The 20,336-nt window shown below is 38.4% G+C and overlaps 2 protein-coding genes across 3 annotated transcripts in view; one reads left to right on the top strand and one right to left on the bottom strand.

The window, feature by feature from the left end:
• The first annotated feature begins 2,700 nt into the window (after positions 1-2,700).
• Positions 2,701-14,310, top strand: mboat1 (membrane bound O-acyltransferase domain containing 1). Its single transcript, XM_067510494.1, has 13 exons — positions 2,701-3,036; positions 3,531-3,676; positions 4,100-4,177; positions 5,484-5,579; positions 7,427-7,482; positions 7,917-7,971; positions 9,025-9,217; positions 9,499-9,691; positions 9,800-9,903; positions 10,048-10,112; positions 10,213-10,345; positions 10,607-10,758; positions 11,006-14,310. The coding sequence occupies exons 1-13, from the start codon at positions 2,947-2,949 to the stop codon at positions 11,175-11,177; spliced, it is 1,533 nt and encodes a 510-aa protein (XP_067366595.1). The 5' UTR covers positions 2,701-2,946; the 3' UTR covers positions 11,178-14,310.
• LOC137130394 (transmembrane protein 65-like) overlaps positions 13,892-20,336 on the bottom strand; it is a 30,066-nt gene continuing 23,621 nt past the window's right edge. For both annotated transcript variants that reach the window (XM_067510496.1, XM_067510495.1), the window contains exons 7-8: positions 18,006-18,111; positions 13,892-17,834 (exon numbers count right to left, since the gene is read on the bottom strand). In XM_067510496.1, coding sequence (XP_067366597.1) covers positions 17,685-17,834; positions 18,006-18,111 — 256 coding nt within the window. In that variant the 3' untranslated portion in view covers positions 13,892-17,684. The remainder of the gene's footprint in view (positions 17,835-18,005; positions 18,112-20,336) is intronic.

The following is a 20,336-nucleotide window of genomic DNA, read 5'->3' as shown; positions in this document are numbered from 1 at the left end:
GGATACGGTTTACGCGCTCAAGAGCCCTCCCGCGAAACTCAGATTTCCCGGGAAAATTTCAAACGGAATTTACATGTCAGACGCTATTGGGCCTTCACAAAATAAACTCCTCCTATTTTCACATAACAGTTGGCCAATAAGGTTTCCATCTTTATTGCGCCACGTGTTCATTGGCAGTTGTTAACGGGCGACGTCATCTGGCACGCCTTGCGTGATCCCCGACTGGTCGCTAAGTGGCGCAACTGACCAATGTCCTGAAGAGAGAAGGGGAAAGTAGTAAACGACAGAACAATAAACATGACTGTTTAATGTCATATTTGACAGATGTTGAATTTTCTTATCTAGGCTGTGTATAGTTTTTCTTACAACACTAAATTGTTGTGATTGAGAGCCAGTGTTGTATCGTTTGGTAAAATCAGAAGAGTAAAAATGTATGATAATAATATATTACAATCATTTAGATGAGATAAACTACACATTCCTCCACATTAATTTGTTTTTTAACTCAATGTTCATAATTTTCAACATAGAGTACTTACATTGCTGCACTCCAAGCAAACCATACCTACATGCTTATGATGTTGACAACAAGCAAAGAGAAACTCAGCATAAAGTAGGACAGCCCTCATTTCCCACATGGTGTTGTGTCTAATCCAAACATTAGGAAATATTGTATTGAAAGAAAGACCTTCTGCAACTTATAGAGAAACTAACACAAGGTCACATACAAAACCATCTACAGTACCTGTAGCTGACATAGTTTTAAGTAGTTTATGCTCCTATTTCAGCGATCCACCACTCCGACCCACTTGCTTTTTCAGACCATAAAATACTTTGCTTATTGCTAAAGTAATCCACATGATAAAACTGTCAGTATGTACAGTATAACACTTAAACTGATTTTGGCAGAATTGTGTCATAATGGAAGAGGCATTTCTTCAGCTTGAGTGCTTGAAAGCTTCTGCTCTAACTCTAAGCTCTAGGCTTCTGGGCCTTCAACCTGCATGAAACATTATTATAAAATATGTTACAAATCTACCAGGATACTATTTTGAAGATAGTTCCAACTGCAGTACTTCACCCATGTTAGGAGGATGTTGGGCAATACTTATGACTCCAAGCAATAACTGCTCAGTAATAAATATTTTGGTAAATGGTCTGCTTATATAGGCACTGAGTCATAAGTATTGCCCATCAATGCATTTTTTAAATAGCTGTCTGAAACAAAATTAACATTTTTTGCAAAGAATGAGCACAGTGGTGGCATTTAAAGTGAAACACCATTAATTCAGTATAAGATTCTATCAATTAGTAACAATTCATGGGCCAATTTTGTGATTCCTATAGAAGAATATTTTTTCTGTCTGTTCCTTTTGACATTTTGCTTTTCATTCATACATTTACACACTCACACTCACACTCACACTCACAAACCAATGGTGTTGTTGGCCATGCAAGGTCTTCACCTAACCTTTAACTTGGTGCTTACATACATCTTAGGGTTCAGTGTCTTGCCCAAGAACTTTGACACGTAACCAGGAGGGACCGGGTGTTGAACCCTTGACCTAGTGGTCTGTGGTCAACTGCCTTAGCAGCTGAGCTCATGGTCCCCTCATGGTCTAGGGTGAGGGCATTTATCTCCTTATACAACACACACATGCTACAAATTACAAGTGGGCTTGCAAAATCCCACTTTGCAGATGACAGAGCTATTTGGCAATGAAGAGGAGTTGCTGAGTACACCAGTCCAGAAACAGGTCCAGAAAATACTGAGGTCTATTGAGGAGTGGGCAGCTAAATGGGGTTTTAAAAGGCCCGAATACATAAGAGTTTGGCTTTTATTTAAAAAGTATCCTATCTTGAACTGTATCTGTATGGCTTTCCAAAAGGGTGATGGAACTCAAATTTCTAGGTGTTTGGTTTGATGAGCCACGTATCTGGGTCATTCATGTAAGGTAAGTTCTTTAAAATTGTATAGCTAAAAGAATTGTAAGTATAGTAAAAGTATAAACATCATGAGTTTGGTGGGATGCGAATGGGGTTGTAAAGGTTTGACCATGAGTTTGGTGTATCTGGTGTATGTTTGGTATATGATGGTGTTTCTGTTTTTGCTTCAATATGGATTGCAATTGTACTGAAAAGCTATCAGATAGAAAGATATCAGACCAAGTAAAGCTCTCATTTGCTCTGAATCAGCGGCTTTAATTTCCTTAAATAGAAGAGAATCACGTCATCTTGTCCTGACATTATAAATGAAGTTGTGACTTTGATTAGAATTGGGAAGCTGACCTGTGAAGTAAACTACTTTTTACAAATCACAAGCTTATTTCCATAAATATGACTAATAGTTCCCCTAACTATACATAGCAGTCAGTGTAATTGTTTGTTCTTTTAAATAGGAAGCAAAATTGTCTTAGAGAATTTAAAAAGTTTAAATTTAATAGAAGCTAGGGCAGGGGTCACCAACCTTTTTGAAACTTACTTCTTGAGTACCGATTAATGTGAAGGGCTACCACGGGCACCATGTTGGTGACCCCTGAGCTAAGGTGTATGGAAAATAGTCTGATCCATATTCCATAGAAGATGCAGGAACACATGTAAAGTCAATTGCCAACCGCACAGAAGAGGGCGCTAATAAAGAAAAACCTTGGATGCCAATGCACGTAAACCCTAAAAAAGAAGAAGAAGAAGGTGCCCGCAGTGATACTGAAGAGTGGGAGGAGGAGAGACAGCTGGGAGTGCTGTATCTGGTCTGTCAAACTCTAGACTAGTTTGACTTGTCACGGGTCTCCCCTATTTTTTTAATTAATTAATTTATTTTTTTAAGCACACAATGTATTTCAGTCACATAAAACAGTAAGTACAGTAGTAACAAAATACTTACAAAATAAGAAGAACTAAGACCTGGAATTACACCGAGGCGTTGCGACAGAACAACTACGCAGGATGGGCGAGCGGGCGGACACTGTTTTTAAAACCACTGGATCCAAGTGGTTGCTGCCGGTCAGCGAATATACGGGCTTTCCCCTCGATCAGGTAGGGACATCAGTGATGGGAATATGTCGACGGAATAAAAGAGCACTTTCCCAAACTATGATGTCTTGGGAATGAATGGATGGTTTGTTAACGTGGTGTGACTTAGGGAGGCAGTGATTAGACACTGATTCCTCAAGTCACCCACGCCCTCATTGTGGCTGTAATGGTATAGATTAAAATAGTTTATTTTTTAATGCACAAAGTGTTATTGTGTACCTGAAGTCTTCAATGGTAAAGATATAAAGTTGGCTCTTTAACAGTTATTTCATGGACCAATCTAACGGCAAACGAAATACAAAATAAAGCAACGTTATGCCTCTTAGGTGATGGAACAAATGTTTCATTCATTCTAATCTTGTCTCAGTCTCATAATAAATGCACAAAATAGTATTTGTGGTGCTTTTGTTTTTGTCATTTATCTAAAATATTTATCTTTAATTTATCTTTTTTTTTATTTTTATTTTTTTACCCTAATCTGCCTTTCTCCAACACAGGTGAATTTCCTGGCTTGTCAATTATTTGCCCTGGTGGCTGCCTTCTGGTTTCGTCTCTACCTCACTCCTAGCCATGCCAATCCCCTAGTCAAGCATGCTGTGGCCGCTCTCCTTGGCATCGCTTTTCTCATCTTCTGCTTTGGATGGTACTGAAACACAGACCTCTATTCATTTTCACTCACATGATGCTACATGCATACATGTTCTCTATGCTGAGTCTAAAGACTTAATTATCAAAAGTTTATTATGTGTCACATGTTGTGTGTTGTTGTAGACTACCACAAAACAGCTCTTAACAATCCCATGTCCACCTTTCTGACACATAGACAGGGCTGTCGAGTGCTGAATGGTAACAAAGCCACAGACTTGTAGTTATAGGAAGATGTTGACATTAAGAGAGACAATGTAGACAATAAAGTAGATACACACAGTTTGTGGGGACATTTGAGTGAAAGGATTCATAGGCAACATTATAGGGCTGTTTTGTAGCAAGTCAAGTTGAGAAGATGGTATTAATCAATTAATATTAATGAGGTATGTTTTCTCATCACATGGGTAATTTTCTACAGGTACTCAGCTCACATCCTGTCTGTGGTGGTTGTGTGCTACTTGATCATGATTAAAGCTGACGTCAACAATGTACACAAGTAAGTCTTTGTCTTCATACCTAAAAGGGGACCCAGATTAAAATTTGGGATGGGAAATATCTTAGGAAGACAAAATGTTTTATGTAGTGTGCAGACAGTCACTCAAATTTCAAAAGGGAATTTGTGAAATTGTATTATAGGCAAAAGACTTGCTGTTGTATACCTTTAAAAAAAATATATATACGTGATCTGATATAGTGACCTGTCTGACTGTCAGCATGCCAGCAGTTGGATTTTAGATCTGCTGCCATAGCAGCCTCTCATTTCCATGGTGTTGGTGCAATTGTAGTTACTGTTGTTAAACTTGTCCGACAAGATCAGCCCCTAAACCTTTTACGTCAAAGATCTGTGTTTGGTGGAGTGGGCAGATGGCATATTGTAGATATTGAAAACCATTGTCATAATTTATTTTTGTAGTAAAGCAATTTCTAACAGTAAAAAAAAAAAAGATTTTTTTGTTGCTTCTTCCATCAGACTTTTCCATTCAGTCCCTCCCTCCCATACATTCCCAGTTTAGAGCAGTTCACCCCGCCCACTTTCTTCATGTTGAAATGTGGCTTGAACTACTATTGTTGAAAGATGTGAGGCACGTCAGGTAAAAGGCAGCCCGACACGCCAGCCAGACCAGTCCGGCAGATCTAAGCAGTAGCACTGTGTGTGTGTTTTAAGTGCCTTTTATTTCTCCTTGCATTTATGTTTATAGTATATAGTGTAGCTTTGTGAAATTACCTACATGTTTATAATAGTTTGTGTTTGTATGACAGTTCACACTTAGGCCTAACTATGTGTTTATTTATTTGTATTTTTTCCTCTGTAGGGAGCAACATAAAAAAAAGTTTGTCTAGGTTGCTTTGGTATTCATGTGTAAAGGAATTTCTTCTCCCTCCCCAGAAGAAGATAAAACCTTGATTGCTGTGTACAGATGGAAATGAAGTTTCAACTTCATCCAAGTTAAACATGCATACTAAATTACAAGCCTCTTTGGCAGTGGTGCAGGGTGAGAATAATAAATGAAGACAATTTCAGGACTCCACAGTGCACAGCTACAAAAATCAATTTGCCAAGTTTCATTGTCAGTAATTGAACCTGGTGTTGAATATTCCCCTGACATACAGAAATACTTATGTACTCATTTGAGCTTCAAGCAGTTTTACATGGCAGTTCATGATGTTATTCTGCACACAAATTGAGAGATACACTATAAACAGGATAAATTTGGATTAAAACATTTATTGGTAGTATTTACAGGTATAACACCTCAATGGGCTTTTGTCTAATTTAGTCCTGTTCATTCCTACACACACAGGTATTCTATGGCAACAGCTATGGGCTATCTAACAGTGTGCCAAGTGAGCAGAGTATTCATCTTCAACTATGGTATACTGTCCACTGACTTCTCTGGGTAAGGAACAACTCAATCACTCAGTTGCCTCATCTCTTATCCCCTCTCTTTGCCACACCTTGCTGTGGACAGCTTGTTAGTCATTTCAGTTTCAGAGCAGTTCCTCTGTTATCAGTTACAGTTTCCACACCGTGTGGCCCCGCTAACACAGTCCCCAGTGCCACAGCCTTGTGTCAATAAGTAGCTGTGCGATTTGTTCACAGATGACATTGTCCAGCCAGAGAGAGCTAAGGTTCTCACTGCCTCCTGGCAACTGTAACTTTGTTGTGTAAACAGCAAAATTGTTGTGTGTTCGCGATCTTGACATGGCCCTTTTTTAGAATGCTATAATGATCATAAACACACGCTTACAGTAGAGAGTAGCAGAGTGACATTTCCTATCATAGGAAGTGCTCTGGGATTACTGGTATTTCAGAAATGGAAGATTGCATAATCAAAAATGGCACTATTTGGAAATCAGAACTGCCCACTAGCATTAACTGCAACTGCATTCCACAGCTACTTTCCCATTAGTGACATGCATTTGGTTTGATAAAGACACATTGGTCTCCTAACATTGAAACATATCTCATATAGAGAACATCCTAAGATTCCCAGAAAAACTAAACATGGACCTTCCAATACATGCGGTTTGAGTAATGTCTAATGTGGCTTTAAAAGAAATGTTGATACCAGATAAAATGGGTAATGGTGTTTTCTGTGTGCTGATGTGATTTTAAAGGGGACAGTTGACTTTGCTGGCTACATTTTTTATCCAGCAACTTCTCTTCCCAGATCTAGTGTGGATGACTTTGCTGGCTGACTCACTTGCACTACATGTGCCTTTTGTGCTGAGCAGCCATGTCTATGAGTCAGCCTTTGGTATGGTCATAGGTAGAATTAGAGATCCAGTTTCTTTAAGCCTTGACTAGAGAGATGTGAATTACAGACTTAGAGTAGCGTACATGTGGAGCTACTTAAACTGCTTGTCTAGGATTAAAAAACATAATCGGGTCAAGCAAAGGTCTTGATTTTGTTTTTTTGGATTTTCCTCCTCTTCATTGTGAATGAAAGTTCTCTTTTTATCTTGTGTTGGATTTGCCATAAAAATATTTCACTCAGCTAATCTAGAGCTTTCCTCTGAAAAATATGTGTGCTGTTCTACTGTTTGTCTATGAACATTTCCATTAGTTGATTTTTGTTTTTCAAATGCAAATCAGCTGAACTTACACTACACCACTTGAAAATCCTATGTATTATTCCAACTCTATACGGACTGGCACACTTTAAATGTTTCTCTTAAGCCAACTGCCATCTCTCATTGAGCTGGCAGTGCCAGCCGCACAGCCAGCCACTCTGCCTTGGTTTTCCATATTGTGGACACAATGCAGGCCACTCACACACACTTTGTGTGTGTGCGTGTGTCTTCATACATTTGCACACACACACATTCTTGGGACAGAAAGGTCTCTATCTGTGAATAAAACTAGGAAAAGGTCTGGTCAAAGTGACTGTATGTGCCTCCACCGCCGCTTTACTTGCACCACTGTTTGGTAGGCATTCCTGAAGCAGAAAGTTTAGCTGTGGCTTAAAAGAAATATACCACAACATGAGTTACTTTACACACATTGTATTGGATATTATTCCTTCTCTGTTTACACTGTAATGCTGTATATTGTATCTTGTTCTGGGTAACAGTGTCTTTAGTTTGTCTAATCAAATATTCCTTGCTCCCTGAGCTGACATGTCTCCACTTTTGACTTATATTTATGACTATGTGTCTTTTTTTTTTTAATTCAGGTAAGAATCCTGCAGCAGTTTACAATTTCAATACAAAAATTTCATGTATCTGCTTTTTTTCTGCTTAGGCCTCTGATGATAGTAACTCAGAAGATCACCACGCTGGCTTTCCAGATTCACGACGGTAGGACAGACGATTGGGATGTAAACAAACCTATACACATTTAAATGCACAGAGATGTGGGCATGACATTTATACGTGGAGCCAAAATGCTTTTAAAGTTAAACAACATTTAACATGCATTTTCACTGCAGAGTTTATAACCTGTTTAAACAGGAAAACCATGAGTGTGACTGAAAAGAATAAGGGCTCATATACATTTAAGTCCTTCAATCGTCCGTGACAGTGAGTCATCAAGCACAAAAACATTGAACTGAAGGCGCTAAATTGAATTTATTTTACACCTGTACTTGTCCTACCATGTGATGTAAAAATTATTTCATGAAAAGCCCAATTAGATAAAATTGCAATAAGGGAGGAAAAGACCAATTAATAAACTGACAAAAGACAAAAGTTTCCAAGGAGAGTTTTTGATGCTTTTATCCTTTGTTTTCCAGGCATGTGTAAAAACTCTGAACAGTTGACCCCAGAGCAGAAGCTTTTGGCTGTAACGTAAGTCATTTCTGTATCAATATGCTGTGTGAAATCTAAGGATACAAAGCATTTGCTGACATGGCAGAACACTGTGCTTTGTAAATAATCAAAGTGGAGGCCTCTAATGTGATTCTCGTTTTTCTTCCTATTGATTTAGCTGATTTTCCTTTTTAAACGTGCCTTTTTAGGTGCATAAAGCTTACCCTCTACGTTTGATTACGCATCTGGAGCCAATTTCCTTGTCCAAGTATGCATGCACAAAAGGCTCTGTCTGATTTAACACCCTATTTAAAGAATAAATAACTCTTTCTTTTCCTCTAGCCATGAAGGACAATGACAAGGAGATGCAATCATGGTGAATAGCTTGTTCATGTAAAAAGCATGCTGAGAATTTGGAAAAATCATAATAATGCATGGAAAATATTACATTTGTCTGCATGTCAAAAATATTATATTTATTTATTGTACCATGCATGCTGTTTTAAAATAGAAAAGGAAATAAGAAAATGTCTTGTTCTTGTATGAAAACCCTGCGGCTTTATATTTGACTGTTCCATGTTAGATTTTATTAGTTTTCTTACATTCTGTTGTATTGTAAATATGATATATTGTACAAGCTTTAATACATGCTTAACCAGCAATGTAGACACAACTTCTGCAGGTGAAATTTTTCAATAAATTATAACTTATTAAAAAGCTTTTTTTATTTTTAATGTTATTATTTCCTTTTGAACTGGTTAAAAGTCATAGCCAGGTATTGATACTCAATCTGATTTTCAAGTACATAACTTGAATGGGCAAAGGAAACAAAGCAAAGGATCATTTACAATGTTTAGTTATTCTCTGAATAAAATTTGGTCACTTTTCATCACTCACAGAATGTTTACTTTTTATGTAACTTTTACGTTTTTATGAAAAACTATATGGCATGCTTTTCCCATGTTTCAACTCAACCTAGATGAAAATAGCACCACAGTTGCATTTCATCTGACGTGATCAGTTATCATACTGTAAATGAAGGTATTTCCTCTTTTGTTTCTAACAATTATTGCACCTATTGTTCTCTTGCAGTGTGAGACCTTCTTTTATCGAGTACCTGAGTTACAATCTGAACTTTCTAAGTGTCTTGGTGGGACCATGCAGTGACTATAGGGACTATATAGACTTCATAGAGGGCAGACACATCAGCAGGAGGCTCAAGCAGCACTCTGGGAGATGCAATGGGCAGAATGGCTATAATAAGAAACTGGCCCTGTCACCTCTGGTAATTTTCTGAATTTATATCTGGTTGCTGCTCCTGCTGATTTTACCCAAATCTAAGCCTGTCTCTCTCTGGTTTAGTCCAGCTGTTTTGTGGGTGTCTAGTTTCAGTCTTGTGTTTATTAAGAATTTTCCTATCATTTCTTGACGGAATACTCTGTCACTGCTTTGGTGTCCTGTATTATCTGGAAATTAACTTGATGCTCTCTGACAAACATATCATTAAGCACTCATTACCCTGGTCTATGTTTCCATCACTGTTGATCATTTCCATTTTCTCTGCAGAACGCTGTCTGTCGAAAGCTGCTGGTCTGCTGTGGCTGCATGCTGTTCTTCCTAATTGTCACACGGTCATTGCCCATAAAGTACAACGTGGACCCTCAGTTTGTCAAACATGCACCCTTCCTCACCCGACTCACTTATGCTTTCTTTTCCATACAAGCAGCAAGACCTAAATTCTACTTTGCCTGGACACTAGGTGAGTGTGTGTGTCAGCTGTTAATATGATGGGAACATTTTTGTTGCTGTTGAAGTTAATTGTGAAAGTAATTGTATTTTTTTCCATATGTCCTTGCTGTCCTGATAGCTGATGCAGTCAACAACGCGGCAGGTTATGGATTCTCTGGGATAGATGAAAACGGAATGCCATCCTGGGATCTCATATGCAACCTTAACATCCTGGGGATTGAGGTATGGCAGTGTGTCACCCTATTATTATTATTATTATTATTATTATTATTATTGTTTATTAATGTATTTATTTTAAAACACAGTGTCCGTATTTAATTAACAGGTACTTTTATGTGTTTATACATATTTATGGATATTTTTCAGACTGCAACCAGCTTCAAGACATTCATAGACAACTGGAATATTCGAACAGGGATTTGGCTCAAAACGTAAGTGCTGCAAATTTAGCTTTACTACAGTCCGAATATATTTACTGGACCTTGCATTGGACTCTTATAACTTTTTTGAACTTGTTTCCGATCTTTTCAGAGTGTGCTATGAACGAGCCCCCAAGCACAGATTGGCATTGACCTTTTTATTATCTGCCTTGTGGCATGGTGTTTATCCAGGCTACTATTTCACCTTTATCACCGCCATCCCCATCACTATGGCAGCACGAGCTGTAAGTATTCTCGTCTCCTTTTATTCCACTTTTGCAATTCAGATGGTTTAATTAACTTCTAAACCTTCCCAAAACCTTGCATCCCAGTTTTCTTACTATAACCGCAAACAAAACCTGGAATTGTCAGGAAAAAACTTATACCTGCTAACTTGTAACTGCGAACTTGTAACTTGTCACTGTTATCATGTGAGCTAGATTATCAACACTTTAGCTTAACTATGCTTAAATGTTAAAATGTCTCTGGTCGTATATCCCCACCAGATACGGAGGTCTGTTCGCCACTATTTCCTGGGTTGCAGAGGCCTCAAGCTTGCTTATGACATCTTAACTTGGGCAGCCACCCAGCTGGCCATTTGCTACACTGTCATGCCGTTTCTACTTCTTGCAGTGGACTCCACTTTGGTTTATTACAGGTATGTCCCACCTTGCTGTCATTATCTTAAGCCCAATTTATGCAGTTTATCATCTGCCCGTGTCTGTAAATGTCATTGTAGACCTCTTCTCTCACACCAACTAACTTAATTTGCTCCCTTGCTACATCCATAAATCTCCTCTTTGGTCTTCCTTCATTATAGTTCTTTATTTCCCTCTTGACAAGTATATCTGATCATAGTATATTAATAAGAGAGTTACAAAAGCTTTTCTGCCTTTCTTTCTTAGGTCCATGTACTTCCACATGCACTTCATCAGCATTCTGGCTGCGATCGCCCTGCATCGGAAACACAAACCCAGGGAACCTTGTGCCACCACAAAAACATTTTCTTCCCCCTCGTCTTCGTGCTCAGCCCATTGCCAGCTTGCTCACTCCAATAACAATGACAAAGAAGACTGAAAAGCCCCTCTTCATGTTCTTTTACCAGGGTCTAAGGTCATGGTATTATCTCAAAGACCAGTGAATATCCCGAAGGGCACTCGGTCTACTGAAAATAGGAAAATGTGTTATTTATTTTTTCGGAAAGATTAAAAAAAAAAAAAACTGGTACAACTCTATGCAGGATATGACCCAACAGTATGGCACTGGATGTAGTTGGGAAAAGTTTTTATGCCATATCTCAAGACTTGGACATCAATCATAAGCTCATCCTTCAGACTGGAAAGGGACACAAAGGGAACATCTCCATAACTCTACTCTACTTTCCCCCCTTTGGGCCAATCTCGACACCAGCCTGCTCGCTGCTACAACAACAGTGTGAAGAGAGAAAGGAGGTTCACTCTGTTTCCGTTCCAATATCAGTGCTGTTGTGCTGAATGGTGAGATCTAAGCCAGCGCAGTGAGAGAGCAGCTCATAAACGGGGCACAAATACCAGGACACACAGTAACTAACTCATGCATAAAACAGACCCTAGGAAACAAATATGCACACACTTGTACTTGATGGCATACAAAAGCCGCCCTTGTGTGACCACAACAAAAGATCATACCAAGAGGAGAGAGAGCCTGTGTACCCACTGCACTCACTCTGTGTGTGTTTTTGTGTGTGAGAGAAAGAGACACCATTATTCCCTTTTTTACATTCCACCATCCTCTTTTAGAGGCTCTGTGTGTGGATCTCTTTATGAAAAACTCCATGGACTATCTGTATTTTCCCCATTGTTAGTTATTAACTGGTTGGGTGGAAAGCCACTTGAAAAACAACTTCCATCCACCCAACTCTTAAACTGTCTAGTGAAACCATTACCGTTAAAGTGTTTTTGTTCTGATTTTTGTTTTTAAGGCAGAGTGGCTGCTCCTCCAGGTGAGGAGATTTCACTATTTTCTAGATTAATAATTTGTATGTGTAATTCTGGGTTTTAAATATACCAATGTCAAGATAAAGGACATGTTATCTCCTATTTAAAGAATATGCCAGCAGGCTTTTCTGCATGTCACCTTGTGTTGCACGTTCAATTGTGACAAAGGATGAAACAGTGTGTAATGGGCATAAATCAGAATTCACAATGTAAATCAGTGGCAATAATTTACAGGAATTTATCATTTCGAGCTTTCCCAAGAATTTTTTTGTGCAAAAGCACTGAGAAATTTAAGATTGGCTTAGTTCTTAAAGTGTTAGTGTTAATGAATGGTGCTGGATAGCTGTTCTAACATTGTAGATCTACTGAACAAAAAGTTGGGATGAAACTGAAAGGAAATGCATTTGAAGTGACTCTTTGTGTTAGGTAACCATTGCACACTCAAAGAATGGAAAGTGTGACTGCAAGAGGAAAGAAATGATCCAAATGTGTTTTTTGGCACCGCTGACATGGCGCTATGTTCATTCTGTGGTTCTTTTAAAACTGCACGTTTGTCAGAGCTTATCAGCAGCTGCAGGTTGATTTAACAGAGACATCTACTGGTGGGTTGTGCTGTTTTTAACTCTGATGTAAGTAATGAAGTTAGGCAGGTGGAAACTGAAACTGCTGAACTGCTGCTTCTTCCAATGCAACTTCATTACCACCCATCCAAAGTATATTTTACATAGGTACTTTTTTGGAGGGGGGTTCACAATCCATAATCTTATACTTGTTTTCACTTTGCACAATTAAAGTTAAGAAACCCGAATGTTTCTAGTTAGACCTTAATAAAAATAAGGCACCTTCACAAATTTTTATTTATTTATTTTTTTTTTAAGTAATAAATTATTCTGTTTTTCATTATAAAGGCATTATTACTTGTGAAAGTTTTGGAGCACGGGAAGTTGTGAAAGTAGCACAGTGGCTTGGTTATTATTGGCGCCAATTGGTGCAGGCTAGCATGTTAGCTTTTAGCTATAGCTGTTGGTTGGCTATAATGAGGTTTTCTAACGTCTGCATTCCAAGAATATTTTGTGTAATGTGTCGGGTGAAGCATTGAGTTCCTTAATAAAATGCCTAATTTCGGTATAGTTAACAGCTTGTATATCTGTTTAATCACATTGAGACTCTGTCTTATATTTTATCACCTTTTTAAAATTTAATCTCCATTTTGGAAAATAAAATATTTTGGACTTAATTCTTTTTGTTCAGTTTACATATCAACTTAAATTCCTCAAGATTTTAGGTGGGAGGTGGCAAACTGCATATTAGTTTCTTGTCCATCTGTTTTGAATTAGAACAAAGGCCTAATGTTTTAATCTGGTGTGATTTTTGAGTGATTTAAAATTCTTTTTGGTTATTTTTATGTTTCACTGCACATCTCTCAGAGTAAATGAACTGTCAATAGTGATTGCTCTGGGGACCTGTAGTTATTACCATTTAGAGTTGGGGGAAGAATATCCTAAATGCTGATGGTGATACACTTACTGTAGTCCCCATGACAGCCATTGTTTAACACTGACTGCACCTGCACTCCCCAAGGTGTGTGTGTGTGTGTGTGTGTGTGTGTGTGTGTGTGTGTGTGTGTGTGTGTGTGTGTAAGTAAAAGTGCTATCTCCTTTGCTATAATAAAAAAACTCTTTTTGTTTTCTATAACATGTCCATGGCACTGTATGTCTGCCTGTGTTTTCAGCGCAGGGTAATGAGCAATATACAGTATGAATGTATTGTCAGAGTGAGCAGCTATACGAATGACTTGATACTAATTTAAATGTCTTTTATTTTTTTGGGAAATGTGTGTGCAATCAACTGTCCAGAGTGAGAGAGAGTGTGTCTGTGTGGTATTTCTCAATTGCTCTGTTTTAGTTTTGTTTAAATGGGGAAAGGAGTTTTAATTATAAAAATTTGTTTAACAAATAAAGCTTCAGTGAAACAAATGTTTTTCCAAAGCTGTTTTACCTTTGGTGATTTTCCTAAAATGGCTGCCTCACTCTTCCTTGTTTCACCTTTATGTTCCCAGTATGTGGAGCATATTATAAAATGCTTTAACTAAAGCCACAGTTATGTAGTAGCCCATCATTACAGGACACTAAAATGTTCTTTAGATTGCTCTATTGTATTTACAGGTCACTTGGAACATTAACCAATGTACAGAGACTTTGTAGATTTTCAAGACCTGTTGGAAAAAGCTTATGCCTGATATGCACAGTATATACTGTATCATAAGCACAGAGACAGATTAAGATACAGTACAAGCAGCTACAAAAATGCTTGGTCTACCACTACATTAACTAATGCCAGCAGCCAATTTAAGGGCCTTCTCTTTTGGTAAAAAGTACCTCTGTGAACGCTGTGTTAAATAGAGGGAGAGGAATGACTGCACATTCAGAATTAATCTGGCAGTGGAGAACAGAACAAGCATGTGCCAGTTTCTGCCTGTAAAAGCAGCCCAGATACTCAAATTCCACAATAACCAACTTAAAGCCTCCTGGAAAACTGGTCTTTTGCAGGTTTTAATGCAACAGCGACTTTTCAATTACTGCACTAAGGTCACAATTAACTTAGGCATCCAGCTTGAAGTACACAAAAATACTAGTAAATGTAAAATAAGGTCCTACTGAAGTTGCTGTACTGTACAGCGTTTAACAAACCGAGGTGGAAATTCTAAGTCAGCTTTAACATTTTTCCGGCTCATTTTTTTTTCAAAGACAAAATTACATTAATTCTAGATAATGCATCAGCTCTAGGCTTCTGTAAATTGTAGCTCTTTGGTGCAGAATGAATTGAGGATAAATGATAATAGCCCCCAAATTACAATATTTTGACGCTGAAAAGATATTTTCTCACCAATACTATCCACTTGATAGTATTAAAACAGTGAGACAGGCAATTTAATGATGCAATGCAGGTACACAAGTTGCTACTAGTATAAGAAATCCTTACTTTCATTACCACTACCAGCCACAAAAATATACTTAAGTTAAAAAAAAACTGCTCAGACAATTTGGTCTTTTCTGTGCTAATCCAGCTTGTGTGTTTCCATTCACATCTTTATGCAGGTTATAACAACATTCACCTTTGTGGTGGCTTTGGCTGTGTGCACTGGCTCCTCTTCATGTTGAAAGGGGAATCTTCTTCCCAGCTCCAGCTTTCTGGTAGAGGGCAGCAGGTTTTCCTCAAGACTTTGACAGTACTTTTCCACATCCATCTCCCCTGCTACCCTGACAAGCTCCCCAATCCCTGCTGAAGAGAAATGTCCTCACAACAGGATGCTACTGCCTCCATGGTTTACTGCAGGTTTGGCATTTGGCATTTCTGTACAAAAAGTTGAATTTCTGATTTTCTCATTTGGCCCCAGAATCTTCCAGGTACTACTTGGCAAAGCTCAAAGGAGACTTAATGTTAGATCTGATCCTTAGATCTGAGGAGTGTTTTTTTTTTCTTCTTGCAACCCTCCCATACAACCCAGACTTGTGGGGCAATAGTAATATTATTTTCACATGTACACTATGCAGTCCTGTAACTCCTTCTCAGTGACCTTTGTGTAGCCTCTCCGACCAGGTTCCTCCTTACTCTACCATCCAGTTTACAGGGACAGCCTGACCCCGGCACAGGTGTAGTAGTACCAAACACCTTGTTTATTATGCTATATTATTATTTATTAACTGTACTCCTGGGGATGGTAAAATGCTTTGAGATCTATTTGTACCCATGTCCTGACATGTGCCTTTCCACAACTTTGTCCCTGAGATCTTTTGAAAGTACCTTGCCACCCACGCCCTGCATGGACTGAATCTAGCTGGAATAATTCAATTTTTTTGTGTTTTCCTTACAGTCTTTGAAACAGCTTATTTTGAAAAGAGGTCATTCTTTTCTATACTCACTGTAGACATTTGATCCACTTTAGTTATTCAGATACTGCTGTAATGCTTACTTTTATAACATGAAGGTTTTAAAATTATTCTTACAAGTGAACATGTACAATACGGTAATGTTTTATTAACAGCACATGCAAGGTGGAAATCAGGCAATCAGCTCCAAAACCATAACAACATAAATATTTGAAATTCTTCGTACATTTTCTGCATTTTTATCACTTGTGCAGGAACAATTTAACCCACGTCATAAATAACTATTATAGTCCTTTACAGAATAAGCCTCCTTTATGTGTTAAGTTTCGAGTTTAGTAACAGACTGTATCCTACTGTTCTAAAAAAATATACAGTCAAAACATAGGTGAATACATGTCTGAATATTATAACAAAATAAACAGATTTTCTATTTTGTGACACTCCTTCCTTGCTTTGATTTCAGCTTGCAGTGACCTGCAACAAAAACACTCAAGAAAGATAAATTAAAGAGCATAATAAGAGTTGGTCAGATGACTGTGTCTTATCCTTCATACTTCTGTGTTCCACTGTTGATATATCAAATAGAGAACAATATTTAAGAATAAAATAAGCTGATGAAAAAGTGACAAACTATAGCCAGAGATGCTGAATCTGAGTTACTCAGTTTCTGAGTGTAACTCAACTGTGATTACGGTAATTCTACCAAGCTGAATGCAAAAAATAAAACTTAAAAACACTTTGCCTGACTCTCAACCAGTGGAGGGCAGTAGAAGGTCAGTTGAGGTCTCAGTATTGGTTCAGTATTAGCATCTTTTATGTCTGTGCCACAGCTACTCTCTCTCCTTCTACCTTCACCTCTGTCCTTCTCTCTTTACAGCTCACAGGAGCTAATGATGTGTTTTTTTTTAAGAACTGCATCAACTTGGTGTCATGCAGTATCCAACGGATCAAACAGGTTACTGTTGTTGGTGATTAGCAGCTTACAGCCCATTCATCTGCTGTCTTGTTACAAACAGCTGACTGGTGCTCATGAAGTGTGGATTATATTTACCTCTTTACTATACTCACCACCCAGTAGAAGTGAGTAGGGAACACCAAAGTCTACAAACCATGTTGTTTACCACTCCTTGTTTAGATTTTCCTATAGCAGTTGTCAGGATTTCTAACAGAAAATGAGGAACCTTAAAGAAAATGAAAAATGTCAAAATGCTATGTAAGATACTTTAATTCCTGAATGAGGTTTGACAGCATTTTGTTTCCTTGGCGTGGTTCCATAGTATTATATTATCTTTTTGGTCAATTACTGTACATGCCAACTAATTCATATAGTGTCAGATGCTTGTATTCCACTCAAGAGACTTGGAGGATGTAAAGAGGCCACTGTAGTGTGCATTAGGATAAATAAGATTTAGCCTGGGCCGATCAGTCAAAACAAGGTGAGGTTAGGGTGCAAAGGGTAAAGTAGCAGCAGTCCAATGAATCAACAGTCTCCCGTGTCCTCGAGAGATGGCCCGGTCTCTGTGCTTAAGTTCAAAGTCTACAATCAAATCATATTTAAAATCTTCCTCAGAATACCCTTGATAGTTTGGTTGGGCTTCGCAAAGTAAAGTATCTGTTAGATTAGAGTGTATGGAGTCCACCAGTGGAGGCCAGTTAGTCCCAGTTTGAAGGATACTAATGGATTCCACATAGTATTTGTCTCTGGTGAGTTGACAGCTTCAGTTTTTGCTGCTTGCTGATGCAGCAGGAGGTGACTGTGACTTGTCCTTGGCCTCCTTCTGGCCTTCTTTCTTCTCATCGTCGTCCTTGAAGAACAGAAGAGGAAACATGCCGAGGATACAGCCGATGCCAACGCCAATACCTTTACCCTGTGCAGGACAGAATGAATGTAAGGAGGTTACACTGAGGACATGCATTTTAAGAATGTTCAATTTGTCGACCTTTCACTAGTACAATGGAAAAGCTGAGACATGCATTTAGGTCCCGTTACACTAGAAGAGTAACAGAGAGTATCACAGCTGCTGTACAATGGAACCAACCGCGTGAGAGCTGACTCTGGTCTGCCACATGTCAGCCTGTTTAGGGCTCAGGTCAGGAATCTGCATTCCCAGTCGGGATGCCAAGGCCTCCACGTAACCTGCCAGACTAAAGAAAGGGAGAGACAAACACAGCAGAAAAAGAAGAATCAGATTTAACGATCCAGTAAGACACCCATAGTGTGACACTTTCATAACATTGCCCTCAGTGTGAAAGTAATCAATAATAACAAGAAACAAAATACACGAGCAGATTAATGTCTGCTCCTTGTTGCTCCATCTGTCACAAACCCAGCAGGGTTTTAACCATCAGCTCTAATAGCAAAGAATAGAGAGTGAGAGAGCCTCAAGTGTGAATGAATAAAATCATTTCCAGCACTCTTCAGTGCTTCACACAAATGACAGAAGAGACAGATTGCAGAGGACAGAGAAGTGTGTTCACTGTGTACCACTTTATCCAACATAAAAAAACACATTAAATTCTGTGTGGCAGACGCTGATATTTGATGTGTAGAGCTGCTGTACCTTAGACACGTGTCATGTGTCCAGTCTGTGGGCGGCAGAAGCGCAAAAATATAATGCAGACCAAGCAGTCCCAGTATGAGAAAAGAAATTTAAGCCAATATTAGGACCCAGGCCTGGTTCAGTCACTGGCACTAATGAATTCTCAGTTCACTGCACACACAAATAAGGTGCAGCTGGAGCTGTGGAGTCAGGAGGGTGATAAGAAGTAAGGTGGGAATTTGAGAAAAAGTTGGTGAGAGGAAGCCAGCATGTGTTTTCCTATGTGTGTCATCACCGCGGAGCAGAAATCAAAGTTTCAGTTTGTATCATTACAGATAATTAACTACTGAGATAATAAATCCAAACTGATTAACAATTAGTTATGGAGCCATGAAAAAATATTAAACTGATTCCTTCTTTTGATTGACTAATTCCAAAAGGCAACCTGAGAAACACAAACTGAGGTCGACAGTCTTGGAATCATTGTCTTGCTGCATAACCCAGTGCAGACCGAGCTTCAACTGGATTCTGGATTCAGGATTCTCTGGCAGAGAGCAGAATTCATGCGTTACCTTGGCTCTAAAACCTGTATTGTGTGCTTACTCAGGATGCCTGTTGTTGCATGTTAGATTGAGTTTGAAGATGTGAAACTGTTCATTAGAACATACATACACAAAAAGAGGCAGTATTTTTTTCTCTATATAAGACACTTATTTTTAGATTAACACCCTTGATTTCACTGTTTCAGGTGAGTAATATCAAACTCTATATTGACAACAGTTTCTTTTATATGACAAATGTCATGACAAATGACAACTTGTGAGGAAATTCACCAAGCTAAGATGCTAATATTGTTTTTCGTTTTCTCTACAGCTCTATAAAATGTAAACCCATCACTAATCCAAGGACTGTCTGGTCCATGTTCACACAAAAATGTTAAATTAGTAAGGTACCGAGCTGCGCGATAGCACAGCAGGAAAGAAGTGATGAAATTCAATATACAGAAAGAATCATGTAAGGACTGTGATCATTTCCCAGCATGAGACAAGGTGTTCACATTGTGTGACGCACACAGAAAGCTCAAACTCAGTCTGCATCAGAGGCACTAAACACTAATTAAACATTTTGTTCTTAATTACACTAGTAAAGTAAATTTGCTGTAAACCACCCACTATTGTAAGATTTGCTTCCTTTCTAAAACACACAGTGAGTCTATATCACTGAATCTTTATCACTGCTTTTCCATAAATGTGGATGATTAAAAACTTCCTTCTGGTATGTTGTATTTTAAATAGATTAAAAAAAAAAAGCCAAGCTCTTCTCATATTAGTGCGGATATCGGGAAACCTGTGTGATGCAGAAAGCAGTGCTGCTTTGTGGCAGACATACACATTATTATGAAAACTAAGCTACAAGAAACAAATATATTAGGAATAATGCACTACATTTGATTGGGTTTGTGTAAAATAGGTGGTTAAGAGAAGAGATATTTTCCCAGGGTCATGTTAAAGTCAAAAAGAAAACATCTGAGAAATCTTAAGACAAGGTCAGTGAATATCTCTTTCTCCCAGAGTAGGTGTAAAAGTTTATAAAGGCAGACATGTGGTAGACAAAGATGTGGCTGGGAATCCAAATTGGGTCCTCACTTTTTATTCCCTGCAGCCCATTAATGCATCTTCTTAGTTTTTGTTCTGTTTTCACTGGTGCAGCAATGCTTTTCTGGGTCTCTTGTCTGCCCCAGAAAACCACTGATGCAAACTCAAACAGCAGCTCAGACCAACTTTGGCACAAGCATAGTAACAAATGGCAAATGGATACAAGGACGTATGA

Source organism: Channa argus, chromosome 7 (assembly GCF_033026475.1).
Source record: "Channa argus isolate prfri chromosome 7, Channa argus male v1.0, whole genome shotgun sequence".
Taxonomy (NCBI): Eukaryota; Metazoa; Chordata; class Actinopteri; order Anabantiformes; family Channidae; genus Channa; species Channa argus.
The sequence above is the reverse complement of the archived record's forward strand: the minus strand, read 5'-3'. Positions and strand labels throughout refer to the sequence as shown.

Coding starts and splice junctions, on each gene's coding strand:
- mboat1 (XM_067510494.1), top strand. CDS start 2,947: ATGGGCGAGCGGGCGGACACTGTTTTTAAAACCACTGGATCCAAGTGG. Junction 7,483..7,916: donor GGCTTTCCAGATTCACGACG/GTAGGACAGACG, acceptor TTTGTTTTCCAG/GCATGTGTAAAAACTCTGAA. Junction 10,113..10,212: donor ACAGGGATTTGGCTCAAAAC/GTAAGTGCTGCA, acceptor CGATCTTTTCAG/AGTGTGCTATGAACGAGCCC.